The 19,464-nt window shown below is 36.0% G+C and overlaps 3 protein-coding genes and 1 long non-coding RNA gene across 4 annotated transcripts; 2 read left to right on the plus strand and 2 right to left on the minus strand.

Annotated features, from left to right (window-relative positions):
- Nucleotides 1-6: 6 nt before the first annotated feature.
- Nucleotides 7-2,111, minus strand: LOC121259275 (probable indole-3-pyruvate monooxygenase YUCCA10). Its single transcript, XM_041160807.1, has 4 exons — nt 1,217-2,111; nt 833-1,066; nt 354-479; nt 7-246 (listed from the first exon to the last, which is right to left on the minus strand). Exons 1-4 carry the CDS (start codon nt 2,042-2,044, stop codon nt 82-84), a joined length of 1,353 nt encoding a protein of 450 aa, XP_041016741.1. The 5' UTR covers nt 2,045-2,111; the 3' UTR covers nt 7-81.
- A 5,554-nt stretch (nt 2,112-7,665) lies between these two features.
- On the minus strand, nt 7,666-12,830 carry LOC121259276. The gene is made up of 3 exons (XM_041160808.1): nt 12,674-12,830; nt 12,331-12,551; nt 7,666-8,202 (listed from the first exon to the last, which is right to left on the minus strand). Exons 1-3 carry the CDS (start codon nt 12,684-12,686, stop codon nt 8,062-8,064), a joined length of 375 nt encoding a protein of 124 aa, XP_041016742.1. The 5' UTR covers nt 12,687-12,830; the 3' UTR covers nt 7,666-8,061.
- On the plus strand, nt 12,723-15,860 carry LOC121259277. Its single transcript, XR_005939552.1, has 3 exons — nt 12,723-12,836; nt 12,926-13,017; nt 15,809-15,860. It is a non-coding gene; the product is annotated as an uncharacterized LOC121259277 (long non-coding RNA).
- Nucleotides 15,861-18,731: 2,871 nt separating this feature from the next.
- On the plus strand, nt 18,732-19,453 carry LOC121259278 (classical arabinogalactan protein 26). Its single transcript, XM_041160809.1, has one exon. It carries the CDS (start codon nt 18,831-18,833, stop codon nt 19,239-19,241), a length of 411 nt encoding a protein of 136 aa, XP_041016743.1. The 5' UTR covers nt 18,732-18,830; the 3' UTR covers nt 19,242-19,453.
- The last annotated feature ends 11 nt before the right edge of the window (nt 19,454-19,464 follow it).

A 19,464-nucleotide genomic window follows, 5' to 3' on the forward strand; every position in this document is an offset into this window, starting at 1 on the left:
CAAATAAAAAAAAAAAAAAAAAATCTTATATTAATGCCAAATATCCAAAAAAAACACCATTTCAGAACTTAGTGCAGAACTCTACAGAAGTGACTTGATATCATCAGCAATGTTCTGTGCATCAGCACTAGCTCCATATAATCCTGTTCTTGATAGTCCAACGCAGTACAAGCCGTTCTTGCCCTTCCAATGGTTAGGGTACCTAGGCTTCGGAATTCCTTCCTCGCTCAAAAGATAATCATCCCCCTGCTCAAGACAATAAACTAAGCACTTAAATGGGGGTGGGGGATGTAAAGCTTTGATTTTTCTTGCACTTTTAACAATACAGTGCTAACATTCCTTGATACATTTACCTTGAGCCACGAGTTTGTTGATCTCTTGAACCCAGTGCAAAAAACTATTGTGTCAAATGGATGTGAGCTGCCGTTCTTGAATTGTATATTGTTGCCACTAATGCTCGTTATTTCTGCTGTAAATACCTGAAAATACACAGACAAAAACCAAAAATAAAATCAATAATATAGTGCTGTTAGAACAGAGTCAGAACTGTAGATTGTATTGATTGAGTGGGGACAACTGGTGATCGATTTGCTTGTCAAAAAACTAAAAAACAAACATCACAAAAATCTCAACCACCTCTATGCTTTTTACTATAGACAAGAACGTGGGTTTCCCATGAAAAAGGGGGGAAAGAAAGGAGAATGAAAAAAAAAAAAACACACACCAAACTTGACGGAGAAGCCATTATTATTTGTCTGACCTTACCAATAAATATAACTTGGACCATTCTATGAATTAAATTAGTAGCTATAGTACTGATCAGTAATCTTACCTGAATTTCTCCGGACTTGATCTTTTCGTAGGCACCAACGTCGATTGCCGGATACTTGCCGTACTTAGCCTTCATATAGAAAGGACCCTCTTCAGGCCTCCTTATTCCGTATTTGCTCAAGTCCCTATAAACCAGCTTGCTCAGCATGACCATCATGGAATCCACCAAGCCAACCTCGAAATGCTTCAACAAAACCAAGGCCAAGAACACCATCTCCCTTGACAGGAAATGAACCTGTACGTACTACGTGTATATATAATCCAAAACATTGGTATATCTAACATGTTATATATATAATAAAAAAGGAAAATGAAAAAAACTATATATAGCTAAGTTAGAATTAAACAGATGAATGGATATATATATATATATATATGTCCGTACCGGGCTTCGGACAACAATGGAGGTTTTGGCACCGTGATTTACCAAGTCTACTGCAATTTCCAAGCCCGAATTCCCAGACCCAACAACCAAAACATTCTTGTTTTGGAAGTCCTTCCCAGATTTGAACTGAGTAGAATGAAGAACTTCCCCAGTGAATGTGTCTAATCCCTCGATCTGATCGGGAGTATAAGGGTCGGTTGCTTCCCCAGTGGCCACCACTAAAAACCTTGCTGTATATTCCTCGACCCGATCATCACCAGAACATGATGATGCATTAATATTCCTAGCCTTCACACACCATCTCTTGGAAATATCATCGTACTCTGCAGACACCACGTTTCTTTGGTACAAGGGATTGATCTTGAAACGGGAAACATAGTCATCTAAGTATTGCAAGAACATTGTTTTGGGGACGTATGTAGGAAAAGAGGCAGGGAATGACATGTGAGGGAGTTGGCAGAATTGCTTTTTGAGGTGGAGATGGAGACGGTCGTAGGAATACTTCTGCCATAGAGAAGCAAAACAATCTTCTCTCTCGAGTAATAGGTATGGGATGGATAGCGTTGTTAGACAGGCAGCAGTTGCAAGCCCAGAAGGGCCGGCTCCAACTATTATTACTACAGCGCCTTGCTCCTGCATATTAATGGAGTCGACGCGATCGAGAGTTTTGCAAAGATGGAAGATCAGAGCCCCCCCCAAAAGACCTTTAAAGGGGCCGGGGCTGGTGGGGAGCTGCTGCCTGCTTGTAAGAAGGGTCTTTAGACATGCATCACTGTCAAATGGGTGGGATCGATTTCTGCACCTATAAATTACGTACCTGTGTAACATAATTGAAAACGTTGCTTAGAGAGCAAAACACTGGATCGATGGAATCATATGCTGCATGTTGTTTTTGTTTATTTCATTTTATTTTATTATATACAAACATATTATATATATATATATATATTTATATATTGTTCTAACGAAATGGAAGTCGTGTAAGTTATAAACTGGTTTAATTAGTACTGGAAAAAGAAGGATCAAATCCATGGGTCCAACTTCGTGCATGACAGATTATTTGAATATTATATATATATATATATATATATAAAACATTAAAAAGATGGTTAAATAATTAGAAAGAAAACAAAAATTCTCTACCAAGTTATGATTTGTAACAGGTGGCGCTTGTTCCACAATCAACTTTTTATTACGAGATATATTCACTCAATCAGTTTATATTAAACTAGAGATTTAAAAAAAAAAAAAAAGAAGATAAAATTATCCCCTTTATAATTAAAATAACATAATTCTCATCTCTTTTTATTTTTTATTTATTATTATTATTATTATTAGTAGTAGTAGTAGTGAAAAAATAGCTGCCCACCAGCTTGGAGTTTGCCACCTATTATGCTCGTCAATGCCCTGCAGTCATGGAAGTTGATTACGTACGTACGGTCGTGTCTCTCAAGACCATCAATTGTTTCCCCAGCAATCTCTCTCTCTCAAGTTGATGATTATATAATTATTTTTCTATAAATTAGGATAATGAAGACCTCCAAATTAAATTATTGAATGATCCATGTCCTGAGATGATTCAAAGGCGCGCAACTCAGATTTAATTCGAGATTATTTGTCACAAATTGTAATTTGGTTGTGTTTGTGATATTTGTGATGTTAACTTGTACCCATTTTATTGTAAATTTTCCTAAAAATAAATTCGTGAGGGAGACGATCGAGAATGTAGTTTTAGATATGGTTCAATGATCTAAATTAAACTAAGGGTAATGATATCTTTACAGCTCTTTTAGTACTACTATTTAATTACTACTTAGCTCTTTTTTTCTGTTTTTTTTCTTTTTCATTTTGCTCTTTGAATCTAGATTAAAAATCTCAGAACATAACCTTCTTGCATAATCTAAAAAAAAAAAAAAATTAATCAACTAACGTAATCATATAATTTACTTAAACATAAATTCGACTTTCTTTTACTCTTTGAATCAATTTTTATAAAATTAAATCTATTCTGAATTAATTTACATGATTACGTTATTTATTGAAGTTATTTTCTTGTAGATTTTGCAAGAAGATCATATTCCAAAATCTTTTTATCTAAATTCATATAGCAAAAAAAAAAAAAAAAAAAGTCAGATAGTAAAAAAAGTGTAAGAGTATCATTACCCCTAAACTAAATCCTATGATGGACCATAATTATTGAGGGATAAAGACTTCATTGAATTGAATTTCTACCCTCCTATGTCTCCAGCCCCTTTTTGCATGGTGGCTCAATCCCAATCTGATCACTTGCATAAACGCTGAAGAACGCCCTTAAAAAAGAAAAGAAAAATAAAAAATAAAAAAACCTCACCTTCATGGCTTATACAAGAAGATGAGTGTAATTTTTTTTTTTAAAAAAAAAATTATATAATTAAAACTTAATTATAATATAATTAATCTACTTATATGATGGCTTATTGATAAGGTTAAATATAATATATAAAAATATCAATCTACTTAATTTACAGAAAAAAAAAAAAAAGATTTGCAACTAAATAATATACTACAGTAAATTTGTGAATTTAATTCATAATTTGTGAACCATATGGGTATTGCACAAATTTTCATGCAGTGATTGTCATCAATTATTTATTCTCTTTGAATTTAAAACTAGCTAGTCATGTACTTCTTTCATGGACATGCTCTTGCGGTTCAATACATTACTCATAATTTATTTATTTTTTTTAATTATTATCTTTTCAACCTCTTTTGATATGAGATTTTTTTTTTATTAATTCTCACTTATGAATAATTATTTTTAATATTATTCCAAAACTTTGTTGGTAGGTAGGTTGAAAATTGAAATGTATTATAAGAAGAGTAGTACAATAATGTAGAGGTTTGTACGTGCAGTATCCCCAGCCAGTCATCACCACAAAGGCAAGCTGTATGTTTTCACAGAATTGAATGAAGAACTCTTCCACCTGCTTTTGCACGCTTCCTAACCTTCCCAAGTTTCTGCTTTATTATTAATTTCATTTTAAGTCCTTTGGTATATATTTTCTTGGAGTATACTTGAATGAAGTTTGCTTGGAAGTATGATTGAAGGCAACGTTTCCTTTTGGCTGGATTTAGCTGTGACTTTAATTGTGAGTTATTGGTTTAATGAGGAGCTGACGTGCGTGCACTTCAATTGTTGGAGAAGCTGAAAAAATGTCTAACGAAAAGATCCCATAAAAATAAATCTATAAATTGACATGATTTGATGTAGTATTTAAATTGTAAAATTATTTTTTTTGTAAAATAAATATAACGTATCATATAAAATTATGTCAGTTTGTAAATTTAGAATTTTTGCGGATTATCTTTTTGGTTGTAGCATTTTTAAAATGAAAAAATTATAAAGATACCTAATATTTTTTTACAATTATGTTTTAAATTGAGAACATTTTTATTAAAAAAAAAAAAAACTGTTCATTTACTAAAATTGGGAATAAAAAAGCAATCAAATTGAGATTAGAGAACAAATCATGTTTTTACTCATCAAATACCAGCAATTAATTTGTTTAATTGTAAAGCCAAGCATGTCCTTAATTACTTACTTTAAGGATGTAAAAAGTGTTTCATCTCATGTCATCTTATCATTATAACTTTTTCAAATTCTGATACAAAATATAATAAACAATTCAATTATTTTAAATTTAATAATAATAATATTATTAAAAAAATAATATTATAATAATATTTTATTCAAATTTTAACTTTCATCTCAACTCAACTCAACTCACTATCCAAATGGCACCTTAAGAGCTCAACGATAGATATATATATATATATATATATATATATATATATATATGTAAGCCTAACTTATATATAATGCATGGATGCCTCCTCATAGGTGTTAGGGCCTTATAAATAATGCTAGTAATGAATATCCTAAATCCAGATCTCATATCATTCAATTAAGTTTTATAAATTTACTTGGTGGAAAAAAGAGAAACGTGCCAATTTATAGGCAGTCCAAGTTAGAATTAGTGTGGCCACGTGGGGTAATCACATGCATTTTGATTCTTGAATACTCGTGTTCGTTTTTGCAGATAAATCATTGTACTTATAATACATCTCTCCTAAATTTGCCAACCACTTGTTGGAACAATTTGGATTTATCAACTTTTATTTCTACTTTCCGTGCGATATTACATATATATATATATATAGACCTAACAATTATTAGAATTTATTAGCCGCTGTAATGTAAGTTGCGTGGGAGTTGAGAAGTAGCTATAGACTAATTCACTGTTCCTTTATTTCTGTCTTTTGCTTCTTTCTTATTTTCAGTTCTTTTTTCTTTTTCTTTTGGACATGAGTTAATCACCATACAGCTCGCTTCTAATTCAAGCAATCAATTCACTTTAATCTCTTTATTTATTTTAAAGAAAAATAAACTCCAATGAAAGAATCTTGGATAGAGATACTTTACAATTTTTTTTATTGGATTTTGGGATCTAAAGTGTGAGAGATCTAAATACATATATTAGACTCCACAACATCAATAACTGCCGGAGTGAGTTATTTGGACAACATTAAAATTAGCTCAACAAATATTATGAAACTCACTTTAGTACGTACATGTCTATATCTCTCACGCTCTAGAATTCTAAAAGATCGAAATCTTATGCCATCTGTAAGGGAATTTTCCCCACTGCTTAAAGCCCATTGGACTTCGACCCAATACCCGACATGAGGACCCCTAAATCTATGTAGGGGACGAAACATTTACCAGGAAGGGACGCCGTATAGTTGACAAGACAGGTCAGTCTAGCATTCTGCGGCCACCTTCAGAATCCAAGGACCTGCACGGAGCGCAACAGGAAATGCGGAGGACCATCAACCTATTGGCATCAAATCATTTATGGCTCATATAGAGCAAACGCGGGGTTAGAGAATCACGCTGCATTAATGGCACTGTTGCTAAGTTACACGCCACATTTATGGAGTCAACGCAGAGCCATGCCGCATTAAAGAAGGTCTAACAATAGAAACAGAAAGGAAGGCACAAATTTTGTGGAGATAAAGACGATTTGCACCCCCTCTACCATGGTATAAATAGCCAGCTCCAAGTACGAAGAAGTCTCTTTGATCCTTAAACTCTTTTACTTATTTATAAGCTTTCAAGAATATTTACTGACTTTAGCATCAAAGGTTACCCGGCTCCAACGCCGCCCTCTCCACGTTGCACTACCCTCCATCTTTTGCATGTCCATTCCCAAAAACCTGAGTTGTCGGAGCCTTATCCAAAAGTGTGCGAAACACGACGTTAACACCATCGATCATATATTAGCTTTGAAAAGAGATATTCAATGATTTTCGGTTTGGATTAGATGGTCTAACTTAGAAAGATAAATATAGCATGGGGAGACGCTACTAGCCTGTCTGGTGTAATACCCGCTTTTACACCTGCAAGTGAGGAGCTGCCATGCATGGGTTGCAGCAAAATGGACAATACACCCGCATGCAGCTAATTAAATGTTTTTATTTTCTGTCAATTCTCTCTCTCTCTCTCTCTCTCTCTCTCTCTCCCCCTCCCTTCCTCGTCACTCTCTCTCTAAAATACTCTCTCTCCTTCGAAACCCCTCTCCCTCCCTCCCTTTCCTCGGATTGTTGCTTTCTCTCTCTCTCAAGCCCTTAATACTCCTGTCTTCACGTAGACATTTGATGCTGCACTGTCCAAAGTTTCCATCAAAGTGGTTCTTCCATTGGAGAAAGATATAAGTAGGTGAGGCTGGACACTTTTTTTCTGGCTCAAGAGTTCTCTTAGTACATCGATTGGGGAAAGCTACATAGAGGCATGCAGACATAGGCTTTTCTGTTTTATTCTGTTCTTTTTTTTTTCTTGTTTTTCTAATGGGTTGAGCGAGAGAGATTTTGAGTGCTTGTAAAGAGAGGAATTTTGTATGTAATATGATATTTCTCTGTTCTTGATTCAATCTTGAGTATTCATTGCTTCCTTTGCCGGTTGAGCCACTTACATGTGTGATATTTCTCTATTAAAAATGTAACTTGTTGCATTTGATTGTGTAAGGATTCCCTTTGATTTCCAGGTTGTATGTAAAATGACAGTAACAGAAACAATAAAGAAGGTGACGAATGCTGATGAAAATACTTGAAATGTTCATACAGTTTAAGGTATTCAAGGTCCCCAATTCCTCCATAAAAGACAAATAGCAATTAGATGAAAATGTTCCAGAGTGCATTGCAAAACCCATCTGGCGTGATACTTAACTGTTTCTAACTTAAATTACATAAAAGTCCCTTGTAAGCAAGATATAGACTGAAACCAAAACACACCGTTTTTATAGATCAAACGGTGCAGTTTACATACAGACCCATTCCCACTTAAATGATTAAACTGTGCCGTTTCCAGCCTTTATTGAAACTGTGCTGTTTAACATTACCAAACCTTAATACGAAAACCCATGCCTTCATCTTCTCATTTCTTCTTCTACACTTCAGCATCCTCTCTCTTCAGCTTGTAAAGTTCAAACTTTACCTCCATGGATCTCGAGCTAGAAGACCTCCTAACATTCCCCTTTCCTTATAAGACCTTGTCCACAAGGTGTGGATACAAAGTCCTAAGTTTCCAGAGATTTTTCCAAGTATTATCCTCTTCTGAAAGCCCTACCCATTTAATCAACACCTCTGTTGCAACCCGTCCCCTATGTTGTCTCATACGTCGATCATGCACCACCTCTAGCTCGGGAATCACTTCGCCGCCGTCGTTGGTGGGTGGGACCGTGGCCAATGGTTGAATACAATCCCCCAGTTTCCTTTTCAAGCAGGAAACATGGAAAACTGGGTGGATTTTAGAAGAGGGGGGGTAACTCAAGGTGGTAGGCCATAGATCCAAGCTTCTGAAGCACCTTGAAAGGCCCATAGAAGCGTGGAGCCAACTTCATATTCCGGCGCAACGCCACCGTTTTCTGGCAATACGGTTGCAGGCGGAGGTATACCCAATCTCCTACACTAAATTGTCTTTCGGTTCTCTTTTTGTCTGCATAGTGTTTCATTCTCACTTGAGCTGCCGAGAGGTTGTTTTTCAAGAGATTCAAAATCTGTGCTCTGTTGTGTAGTAGCTGGTCAACTGTTGTGTTGTTTGATGTGCCAGGAATATAGTCGAGTAATTTGGAGGGAGGGTAACCGTAGAGAGCCTTAAAAGGGGTTAGCTTAGTTGAGCTGTGGTAGGTACTGTTGTACCACCATTTGGCTAATGGCAGCCATTGGCTCCACTCTGTGGGTTTAGATCCTACGTAACACCTCAGATAGCCTTCCACCACCTTATTCACCACTTCCGTTTGACCGTCGCTTTGCGGGTGATAAGTCGAGCTATAGTCTAAGGAAGTACCCTGGAGGGCAAACAACTCCTTCCAGAAGGAACTTAAAAACACCGGATCCCTGTCAGACACTATGGTTTTTGGAAAACCATGCAGTTTAAAAACTGACCCGAAAAATATCTTGGCCACTTCATGAGCTGTATAGGGATGAGATAGGGACATGAAATGCCCATATTTAGTGAAACGATCCATTACAACAAAAATTATAGAGTACACCTTGGACTTTGGTAGCCCTTCCACAAAGTCCATCAAAATATCGACCCATGCTTGTTGGGGTATGGGGAGAGGTTGGAAGAGACCAGCTGGGGGCAGCGTCTCGTACTTAGAAGCCTGACATATTTCACACTTCCTCACCCACCTTTTAATGTATTTTTTTTCATACCTGGCCAATAGAAGTCCATTTTGGCCCTTTGATAGGTCTTTAAGTACCTCGAATGTCCGCCATAAAGTCGGATGAATGAACTAAAGTACTTTTAGTTTGAAAGGTGAGTCTGGAACTATAAAGATTTTGCCCTTCCTCAAAATTATTCCCAACTATACTGTTGTCCCCTTAGGAACCTCTAGCTGATTCAACAACCTTTCCATCAAACCCGAAGCTTCTGTATTGTTCTTATAGCTGAGTTTTAGCTCTTTCACCCAATCTGAAGTGGGAAATGAAATCTGGGCAAGCAATCATACTTCTTCATTTTCAATATCCCCTTTTCTCTACAATGCATCAGCCACGACGTTCTCTCTTCCCCTCTTGTACAAAATCTTAAAATCGTAGCCCATAAGCTTGCTTACCCATTTATGTTGAGCTTCCGTTCCAATTTTCTGCTCAAGCAAAAATTTCAGCGCTTGTTGGTCCGTTTTAATGATAAATGACTGCCCCAAAAGGTAGGGTCGTCATTTTGCACCGCTGTCACAATGACCAGAAACTCTTCTCATACGTTGAGAGTAGTAGAGCCCTTCCTTTTAACATTTTACTCAAAAAAGCAAAAGGTTGCCCCGACTGCATAAGGACAACACCTATTCCATTCCCACTAGTATCACGCTCCACCGTGTAGGGCCTTGAGAAATCTGGTAATGCAAGTACGGGTGGCTTAGTCTCCGCTTCCTTTAACTTATTAAAGGCCAGTTCTGCCTCTTGGGTCTACACAAAGCCATTTTTTGTCAACAACAAAGTAAGTGGGGCTGCTAACACCCCGTAATGCCTTATAAATTTTCTATAATACCCCGTTAACCCTAAGAACCTTCTCAAGGCCTTAGATGTCTTAGGGATTGGCTAATCCAACATGGATTGAATTTTTGAAGGGTCTGCCTTAACACCTTGGCCATAAATGATGTATGTGACCCAAGTAATCCACTTCCTCCATAGTGAATCGACACTTGGATTTTTTTGCATACAAGCAATGCTATTTCAGCATCTTCAAAACCTCTCTCAAATGAATTTCATGCTCCTCCCAAGATTTACTATAGACCAAGATGTCGTAAAAAAAAAAAAAAGAACAAATTTCCTCATAAAGGGTTTGAATACATCATTCATTAACCCATGAAATGTGGCTGGAGCATTGGTGAGGCCAAAAGGCATCACCAAAAACTGGTAATGCCCTTCATAGGTACAGAAAGTCGTCTTAGGAATGTCACTAGGCACCACTCTCACTTGGTGATAGCCCGACCATAGGTCGAGCTTAGAGAAGGTCACCGCTTCGAAGAGTTCATCCAGCAATTCATCTATCACTGGAATATGAAACTTTGTCTTCACTGTTTCCTTATTAAGTGCCCTATAATCCATGCAAAGCCACCAACTACCATTAGGGGTGTAACGGGTCCGGTCCGGTCCGGTTTTGGACAAAATTTAGGACCGAACCGGTATGTACCGGTTTTGTATTTTCCAAAACCGATTACGCACCGGTTACCCTCCTAAACCGGTACTTCCGGTTTTACCGGTTTTCAGTCTGGTCCGGTTTTCCGGTTTTTTTAAAATATAAGTTTCACAATTTGTCATTAAAAATTTGTTTATAAAAAAAAAAAAAAACTGATTTAAAAAAAATCTGTTTTATACTTTTATTAATATATTAGACTATATAATAGTATTAATATTAGACTATTGATTTAGTTATAAGTTATATATTAGTATTAGTTATAAACTATATATTTAATATTAGTATTAGTTATAAACTTTTAGTGATTTAGTATTAACATTTTATGTAATAATTTATAAATTATAATAAGAAATTATTTCATATATGAATATATATAATTATATATAAAAATTTCACATACAAATTTATAATTATACATAATATATAAAACTTATATATATTAATATATATATAATATTTTGTATAAAACTTATATATACAATAATACAAATATTATTTTATATATATATATATTTTTTATCAACTGGTCCGGTCCGAAAAATCCTAAAATCAGAACCGGACCTGAACCGGCCGGTTTTCATATTCTAAGAACCGGTCCCGGACCGGACCTGTTCAAAACCGGTAAAACCAGTCCGGTCCGGACAGGTCCGGACCGGTTTTCCTGTTTGAATTTACACCCCTAACTGCCATCGGCTTTAAAAACCAACAAAATAAGGGCAGAAAAAGGACTAGAACTAGGTCTAATCAGTCCCAAACTCAACAACTCAGCCACCATTTTTTCAATTTCTGTTTACCGATAATATGGGTATCGATATGGTTTATTTGTTATGGGTTGAGTGACCTCCTTGAGGACTATTTAATGGTCATGGGAACGGGGTGGGGGTAACCCTTGAGGTTCCTCAAATACCTCCTTAAATTCTTCTAACAGTTCTGAAAATGGCTCAGCCACATTCCCATACTCCCATTCTTCTTCCCCAACACACATAATTTGTAAGAAAATTCCATTCCCTCTTTCCATAGTGGCCTTGCAGACTTTTGCACTCTCCTCTACAATTGAAGGATTTAGTTTCAGCCCATTCAATTCAATGGCCTTTCCTTCCGACCAAAAGCACATCAATAGCTTTGAAACGTTCCAAGTAATAGGGCCCAAGATCTCTAACCATTGGACTCCTAACACAATGTCACAACCCGCAAGGTCTAATAAATGAAGAGGGGTTGGAGCAAATTACCTTGTACCTTCAGCTGTATTGTTCTACACAACCCTTTATTGCTTAGGCCTTGTCCATTAGCTACCCGCACCTTCAAGTTTACTAAGTAATCCACTGGCAGCTGCAACTTTGAGACCAAGGTTGAATCTATAAAGTTGTGTGAGCTGCCCGAGTCTACTAAAATCACCACTTGCTCTCCATTGATACTTCCCACCAGCCTCATAGTTCTCACAGTAGGAGTTACAACTATAGCAACCAAAGAGATCTCACGTTTGGCCTTGTCACTGGGGAGTAACTCTAATGGCTTGCTCTTTCATTTTTTTCACAAGATTCCTCTTATTCCTCTTCCACTCCTTCTTCATCCACTTGTAAGAAATAAATTCTAGGATTTTTGCAAGTATGTGTTGGGTTCCATTTCTCCTCACAATGGAAACATAGGCCATTTTTTCTTTTCTCATACATATGCATGGAAGTCACCGGCTTAGTAAAACTCATTGGTTTCTTCCATTTGTTGTAATTATCATTGGAATAAGAACGCTGTCCAGAATTTCCCCTGCAAGTGTCGTGGTCCTTTCTTCCATTGGTTTGTTGTACTTCCTAGTATTGATATGATACTCTTCCTGCATTTTTGCCAAACCATACGCTGCATTTAAATTCACCAGATTCAACATTCGGATTGGTATGCGGAGCTCGTCCTTCAAGCCGCTGAGAAAACAACTCAACTTATGGACATCCGAGAGCCCCCTCAAGCGATTGGATAATGTTTCGAACTGCGCCATGTAACCAGCGACGGAGCTGGTCTGCTTGAGCCTTGTCAACGCTTCCATGGGGTCGTTATATGCTGTTGGACCAAAACGAAGTAGTAATGATCTGGAAAAGGCCCCAATCCCTGCATAGGCCCCCATCTGCTGCATTTTGAAACCACACAAGAGCATCCCCTTCCATGTGATACGAGGCCATCAACAACCGTTGGGGTAGTGGTGTTTGGTGGAACTCAAAGTAATGATTAGCCTTGAAAAGCCATGCTGCTGGATTAACACCTTGAAAATGAGGGAAATCAAGTTTGACCCCCTTAGGATTGAACCTTCGTGGGTATGGATGTTCATTTTCTGGAGAAAATTCATGGTTGAAGGCTGGAAGGGGTAGTGGTTGGTTCTGTTGTTGGGTAAAAAGGGTATGTAACATGTCTTTAATTTCCTTTACATCTATTTTCACAGTACTCACATCAGTTTTCAAAATACTGACATATGATTTTAATTTCAGAATTTCTTGTTGGTGGTGTTCAACTTAATGTTGAAGGTTCTCATGCTGCTGGTGCTTGGATCTGGTATTGTCTGCCATGGTTAGGGTTGTAAGTCAGCCGGTCCGGACTGAGAAAACCGACCGGACCGAGAATAGGCATTCTCGGTTTCGGTCCGGTCCCGGGTTTAGGGGTTTTCAGACCGGATCGGACCGAGAAGCATTGGACCGGACCGGACCGACAAAAAAATTAAATTATATATTTATATTTTTTATATAATAAACTATGTAATTTTCATCTAACCTACCACATGGTCCAATTAACCTATCATCAATTCACCACTAACTAATTAGTAGACATCTACAAATACAAGACTACATCTATCTAGATTCTACATTATTAGATAACATTTTTTAATATATCTAAATTGTAAGTAAGTATAAAGCAATTAAAAATTTAAAAGTAACTAATGTAAATTATAATTAACTTCATGATTCATGTATGACATGAATATAAATTAACTCACTTATGAGTCTATGACTAATTCACCATTAACTAATTTATAAGTTAGAAGTTAGAACTATAATAAATTGTAATATGTTGACATACTCTAAATTAGTAATAAAGTAACAATTAACATCATCAATATAATTATAAGTTTATAACTAAACTAAATTTATAACTAAATCAATGTAAGTCTATAAGATATTATAACTAGTAACTACAAGTCTACAAGTCTATATATAGTATCAATACAACTAATACTATGACTAATGACTAATGAGTATTACTAATGAGTATGAGTAATGAGTCTATATGATATATCACTGATTCACTATGACTCTAATTTACTATTAGTAATTTAGTATAGTATAGTCCATAATTTAGTATCCATGTGTTATTATATAATATATATTCCATAATATATAACATATATAATTATATTATTAGTATCACTATTACTATTAGAGTATAATATATAATATTATCATTAATTATTTTTTCAATGAGTTACAAGAATAATCACCATTAAATAGTTTAATTAAATTTACTAATTTAAATAATTTTTTTAATTAATTTATGTGCCAAAAAGATAAAAAAAAAAATCACAAGTTTAAAATTAAAACACATCAAGTTTGATGTTAAAAAAAATCACAAGTTTAAAATTAAAACACATCAAGTTTGGAAAACATCAAACGGCGCCGTTAAAAACAAAATTGAAGTCCCAACCGGTCACCTTTTTTTTTTAAATGAGTGCAAGCTTACTTAAATGGTGCTGTTTGGGTTCAAATTTAACCCAAACGGCGCCGTTTCGTCACCCCCACTTCCCCAGTTAGCCCCTGGCCCCCAACCCCCCACTCCACGGGCCACGAAATTGGAATTCTCAGTTTCCCAATTCCGTAACCCTAGCAGCCGCGCGACAACCCCCTCTCCAGCAGCCCAGCCCTCCGTTCGGTCACCTGAAAATTCCTGCCGGCAGTCCATCGTCTGAGTCGTCTTCGTTGGGTCCCCAAAAAATTACAGCCGACAGCCCCACTCAACCGCTCCGGTGCTGCCTCAGACTTCAAAGCCTCACTCTCGGTATGTTTATTTCATTTCATCTACTTGAAATTCTCGATATCTTGATCTTGAATATTGTGAATTTGTGGGGGTATAAAATTTCGGATGCCCGAATATGAAACCCTTTTTTCCTCTTGATTTTGTTTATTTATTTGCTCTCTTGTTTGGTTGGTTAGAAAATTTTTTAATGGTGAATCGGTGATTACAGAAAAATCTCTCTTTTTAAATCATAGACTATAGTTTATTATGTCTTAAATTTTAATAACCTGATTACAGACTATAGTTTATTATGTCTTAAATCATAGACTAGTAGTAGAAGTAGTAGTTATATGCATCTATTTTGGTATCATTACGTTGCAATTAAAGGGGAGCCTAACGCCCTGCAACAATATATCAAACAGTTGGCCGACCTAATTTCCTTGAAGCCAAATACCTGCACCACAGCTAGCCATGTTTAATTAGCTTGCATGATCTACCTAGCACCATAATCAGATCAGTAACATGCATGCATCATGATATCATGCTATTTCCTAATAATTTCTTTGTTTACACTTTACAGAATACTGTGAAAACTGAAAAGTATGCCAAGCCAAAAGATGTAGGAAGCTATGGCTTATGAGCTGTCAGGAGAAGAATTATCTTTATTGTAATTTGTATTTAGAGCTTTTTAATTTTTCAGTTATTTGGGAATTGTATAATTTTTAATTTTCATTATAATTTATCTATGCTTGTGAATGATTTTTTTTTTCTTTCTTACTTTTAGAAGCCAAATCTGCTTGGAATGTTATTTCAATTTTCTTTCATTATCTAGTATAATTTTTAGTTTAACCATGTTTAAATTGTTTGGAATCTTTGGATGGATTAGTAGTAAGAAAATCAAGTAGCTATTCATTTTTTAAAGTTTTTTATGGATATAGACAAAATTTATTTTTTGTACTAAAACCTTTTATTCAAATTTATTCACTGTAATTTAGTTAGCATATTGCTTGGCAACACAAGTATTATTAATTTATTATATTGACAATTTTTTTATGATTATTTTTATTTTCCCTTTAAGTTCTTTTTGTATTTTTTGGCTTCAAATTGGATAAATTGTTAGTGGGCTTTCACCATTGGGCCAAAAAAACATAGGAAGAAGATTGGGCTTTTGGCCCATCCAGTTAGGATTGGACCGAATAGGACCGACCAGACCGGACCGGACCGAATTGGACTGGATCGGACCGGTCCTTCTGCCTATTCGGTCCGGTCCAGGGTGAAAAAACCCTGGACCGAATTAGTCCGGTCCGGTCCATAACACCTCTTTCAGACCGACCGGACCAGACCGAATTCACCCCTAGCCATGGTAGATGGTAGTGTATGGTGCTGTTTGGGTTAGTGTTTGGCTTGGAAAATGGGTAGTGAAAATGTAACGTATGGGTTAATTCAATCCGATATTATCTGGATTGGGAGTGATTGTGATGGCTGGGTATAGGAATGATGATTTAATGGATTGGTTCTATTTGGATGAAATGGGTAGGATCGGTGACTAATGATACCACTTGTAAGGATTCCTTTTTATTTTCAGGTTGTATGTAAAACGACAGTAACAGAAACAGTAAAGAAGGTGATGAATGCTAATGAAAATACCTCAAATGTTCATACAGTTTGCGGTATTTGAGGTCCCCAATTCCTCCATAAAAGACAAATAGCAATTAGATGAAAATGCTCCAGAGTGCATCGCAAAACCCATTTGGCATGATACTTAACTCTTTCTAACTGAAATTACATAAAAGTCCCTTGTAAGCAAGATATAGACTAAAACCAAAACACACCGTTTTTATAGATCAAACGATGCGGTTTACATATAAACTCATTCCCACTTAAATGATTAAACTGTGCTGTTTCAGCCTTTATTGAAACTGTGCCGTTTAACATCACCAAGCCTTAATACAAAAACCTTGTCTTCATCTTCTCATTTCTTCTTCTACACTTCAGCATCCTCTCTTTTCAGCCCATAAAGTTCCAAACTTTACCTCCATGGATCTCGAGCTAGAAGACCTGACAGATTAAAAAAACTATAGAATAAAGTAAGTCGTTTAGCAATAAACATGAACTTTTCCAGTTTACCAAATCCAAATCAAGAAACGATTAGCTTGAGAAAAGTGGAAGGGGGCATTGCCGCTGTTTTGAAGTTCAGTGGAAGAGCTTTAGAAGATATTGTCAAAAGAGAAGAGAGATGGGTTCGTTCTAGGGGAGCGAGGTACTGGGAGAGGAGAGAGAAATGATTCAATAAACTAGACCACACTATAAGATTTATAAGTCTCGTCTGTGTTGAGATTTTATTGGCCGGTGTAAAGTAGGACGGTCTGGAGGTGCTCTTTCTCATAGAAAAATTCTAGATATAAGTCTTATACTTTGCATATCTATTTAAAAACATGTCATTTTATCCTTTTATCCACGTAATGAAAATGATTCTAGATATGTTTACAAGTAAAATAAGATAAAAAAGTAAAATATATGTTTTTAAATGTGTATGTAGGGTGTGAGGCTTATGGGTAGCTCGGCTCTTTCTCATATACATATAGCATGTGGCCGGTATCTACATTAGAAATATAAATATAGCATGTGGCCGGTATCTAACTTAGAAAGATAAATATAACTTCAGGAAATTTGAGAGATTAAACTAGAAGGATCTCAATTCAATAGTTTTAGTGTTTTTTTTTGTTAAAAAGAACTTTTAAATTACATTGAATTGAAATTACTCAAGTGGGTTTTTATATAATAAATGTTTCCGGTTGTTAAGGACCTTATCATGCATTGAATTTTAAAACAATGATTTAAATTTTGCATAAAGTTATCATTATTCTATAATTTCTGAAGAGCTTTGACTCATCTCAATTACTATTTATTACTATTCATAAATTTTAACTCATAAATCTCACTAATATTCACAAACTATCTCAACTCATATTATCTCATTTTTCAATCCAAACAAGGCTATCCTTTTAATCTCTAGTTAGAAGATGAGTAATGTTAGATACAATCGTGAAGTACACAAATGTCATGCAATCCTTTTGAAAAAGAATAAGGTTCACTATTAAAAAATTAATTAATTTTTTCATGAGTCCCGTATTTACTCACTTTTTTTTCAAGAAAATTGTGTGGCACTTACACACTTCACGACTGTAAATATCATTTCTTATTTACAAGATGCCATGTCATCAAATTTGTTACATAAACTCTAATTTTTAATTGCATGTCATTCAATACAAGAAATATAATATTTTATAATCAGTTATATAATAGGATGAGGGTATTGCATGTACGTGTAATCTAAATCCAATATGATCTAATAATAAGAAATAATATTTACAATTCTATAATGTGCAAGCTACACACAGACTAAAAATATGATTTTTCTAGAGATGTTAACGCTGTTTGTAGCAGAGTAGCTCAAAAGTGGAAAAAGGAAAAATAAAAATTGAGGAACTACGTATACTCTTTTATAGCTTATGTGTCAAACCCAATCGTTTTCCTCTAAACCAGTCGTCTTGGTAAAAGACGAGGAAGAACCGTACGTGGTTAATTTGGCTAAAGTGAAGGTAGAGAGAGAGAGAGAGAGAGAGAGAGAGAGAGAGATGTGGATTTTAAAGATCAGAAGTAACAGCTGGCTAGAGCATAAAGGGATACATGACATGCAATAATTTTTACAATTCTTCTTGCAACTACATTGTTAGATTGAGAGGAATTATATAAAATTGAAAATCATATATGTTACTATATTCAAGAAAGTAAACATTAATCCTAGTCCATGCATGTGTGATTCCACAAGAGCAACAAAACATGAAGATAAATCCAAATTAACAGGATCCATAGAGATGGAATGCTCAATTTTGTTTTCCTCTATGTCTGTTTCTAGGATCGTGACTTTCATATGTTCATGTAATCATTAACTTGTACTGAAACCAAGGCATGCAGTTCTTATATTTATATATGTATATGCCAACTGGGAAGCCTACGTGACTTTGAATTAAACCTTTAACATCAGACTCTCATGGTTTAACTGAAGCAGGAATGCTCAAAAGGAAAGGAAAAAGATAACAGACACCTCATCTTCATGTGCTCAGAAGAAAATCACAAATCTACCTTGTCCCGTAGCTAACATGCAGAGCTTTATTATCATAATGGGTCCCGATGATCTTTTGCCACATTGCACTTCGTCCCCACCAGCACTTCCACAACAGTGTACCCTTTTAAGCCTTAATCATGAACATCCTCACATTCCTCTCATACTCCCTCTCTCTCTCTCTCTCTCTCTCTCTCTATCTCTCTCTCTCTGAGAAACATTTGTTGCAGTTCATAAGTAGGGAATTGATTCTATCATCATTTATGGCTTCCATTTGGTCAATCTTGACAATGTTTATGCTCTTTGCTGCCTACTCTTCATTAGCGTCAGCATCTGCACTAAATATGAAAGTTTCAACTATTTCAGCTGCGCCTGCTATCTTGCCAAGTGCTCCTGCATCCCCTCCAGTTCTATCCCCAGACATTAGTCCCTTGTTCCCTTCTCCTGGTGGTGTGGCACTTCCTCCTTCTGAGTCATCACTGCCTACTATCCCTTCGAGCCAGAGCCCTCCGAACCCGGATTTTCTGGTTGCTCCTGGGCATGACGCAGCCTTTCCACCATCTGAGTCTTTGCCGGCATCGTCCTCAATTTCTATAGCTCCATCCGGTCCTCTAGACTTTGTTTTACTGCTAAGTTTGGTGACGGTTTGCATGGTGCAGAGCCTTGGTATATGAGGAGATGTTGGTGATCAGCTTCAATTATTGTTACTAGTGGTTCCACTTAAGGAATTATGTCGATTTGTTTTTTGGGTACATGTATGGTCTAGTGTGGTTTCAGGTATGGAAGTGTAAGGCATCGCCGTGAACTGGGATAGGATAATGTCGGGAAAAAGTACCAAATAAAGAGTAGATGCTTTCAGAAATCCCATTTATTTTATATTTTGCTTCCCACCCCCCC

This window comes from Juglans microcarpa x Juglans regia, chromosome 4D (assembly GCF_004785595.1).
Source record: "Juglans microcarpa x Juglans regia isolate MS1-56 chromosome 4D, Jm3101_v1.0, whole genome shotgun sequence".
Classification (NCBI taxonomy): Eukaryota; Viridiplantae; Streptophyta; class Magnoliopsida; order Fagales; family Juglandaceae; genus Juglans; species Juglans microcarpa x Juglans regia.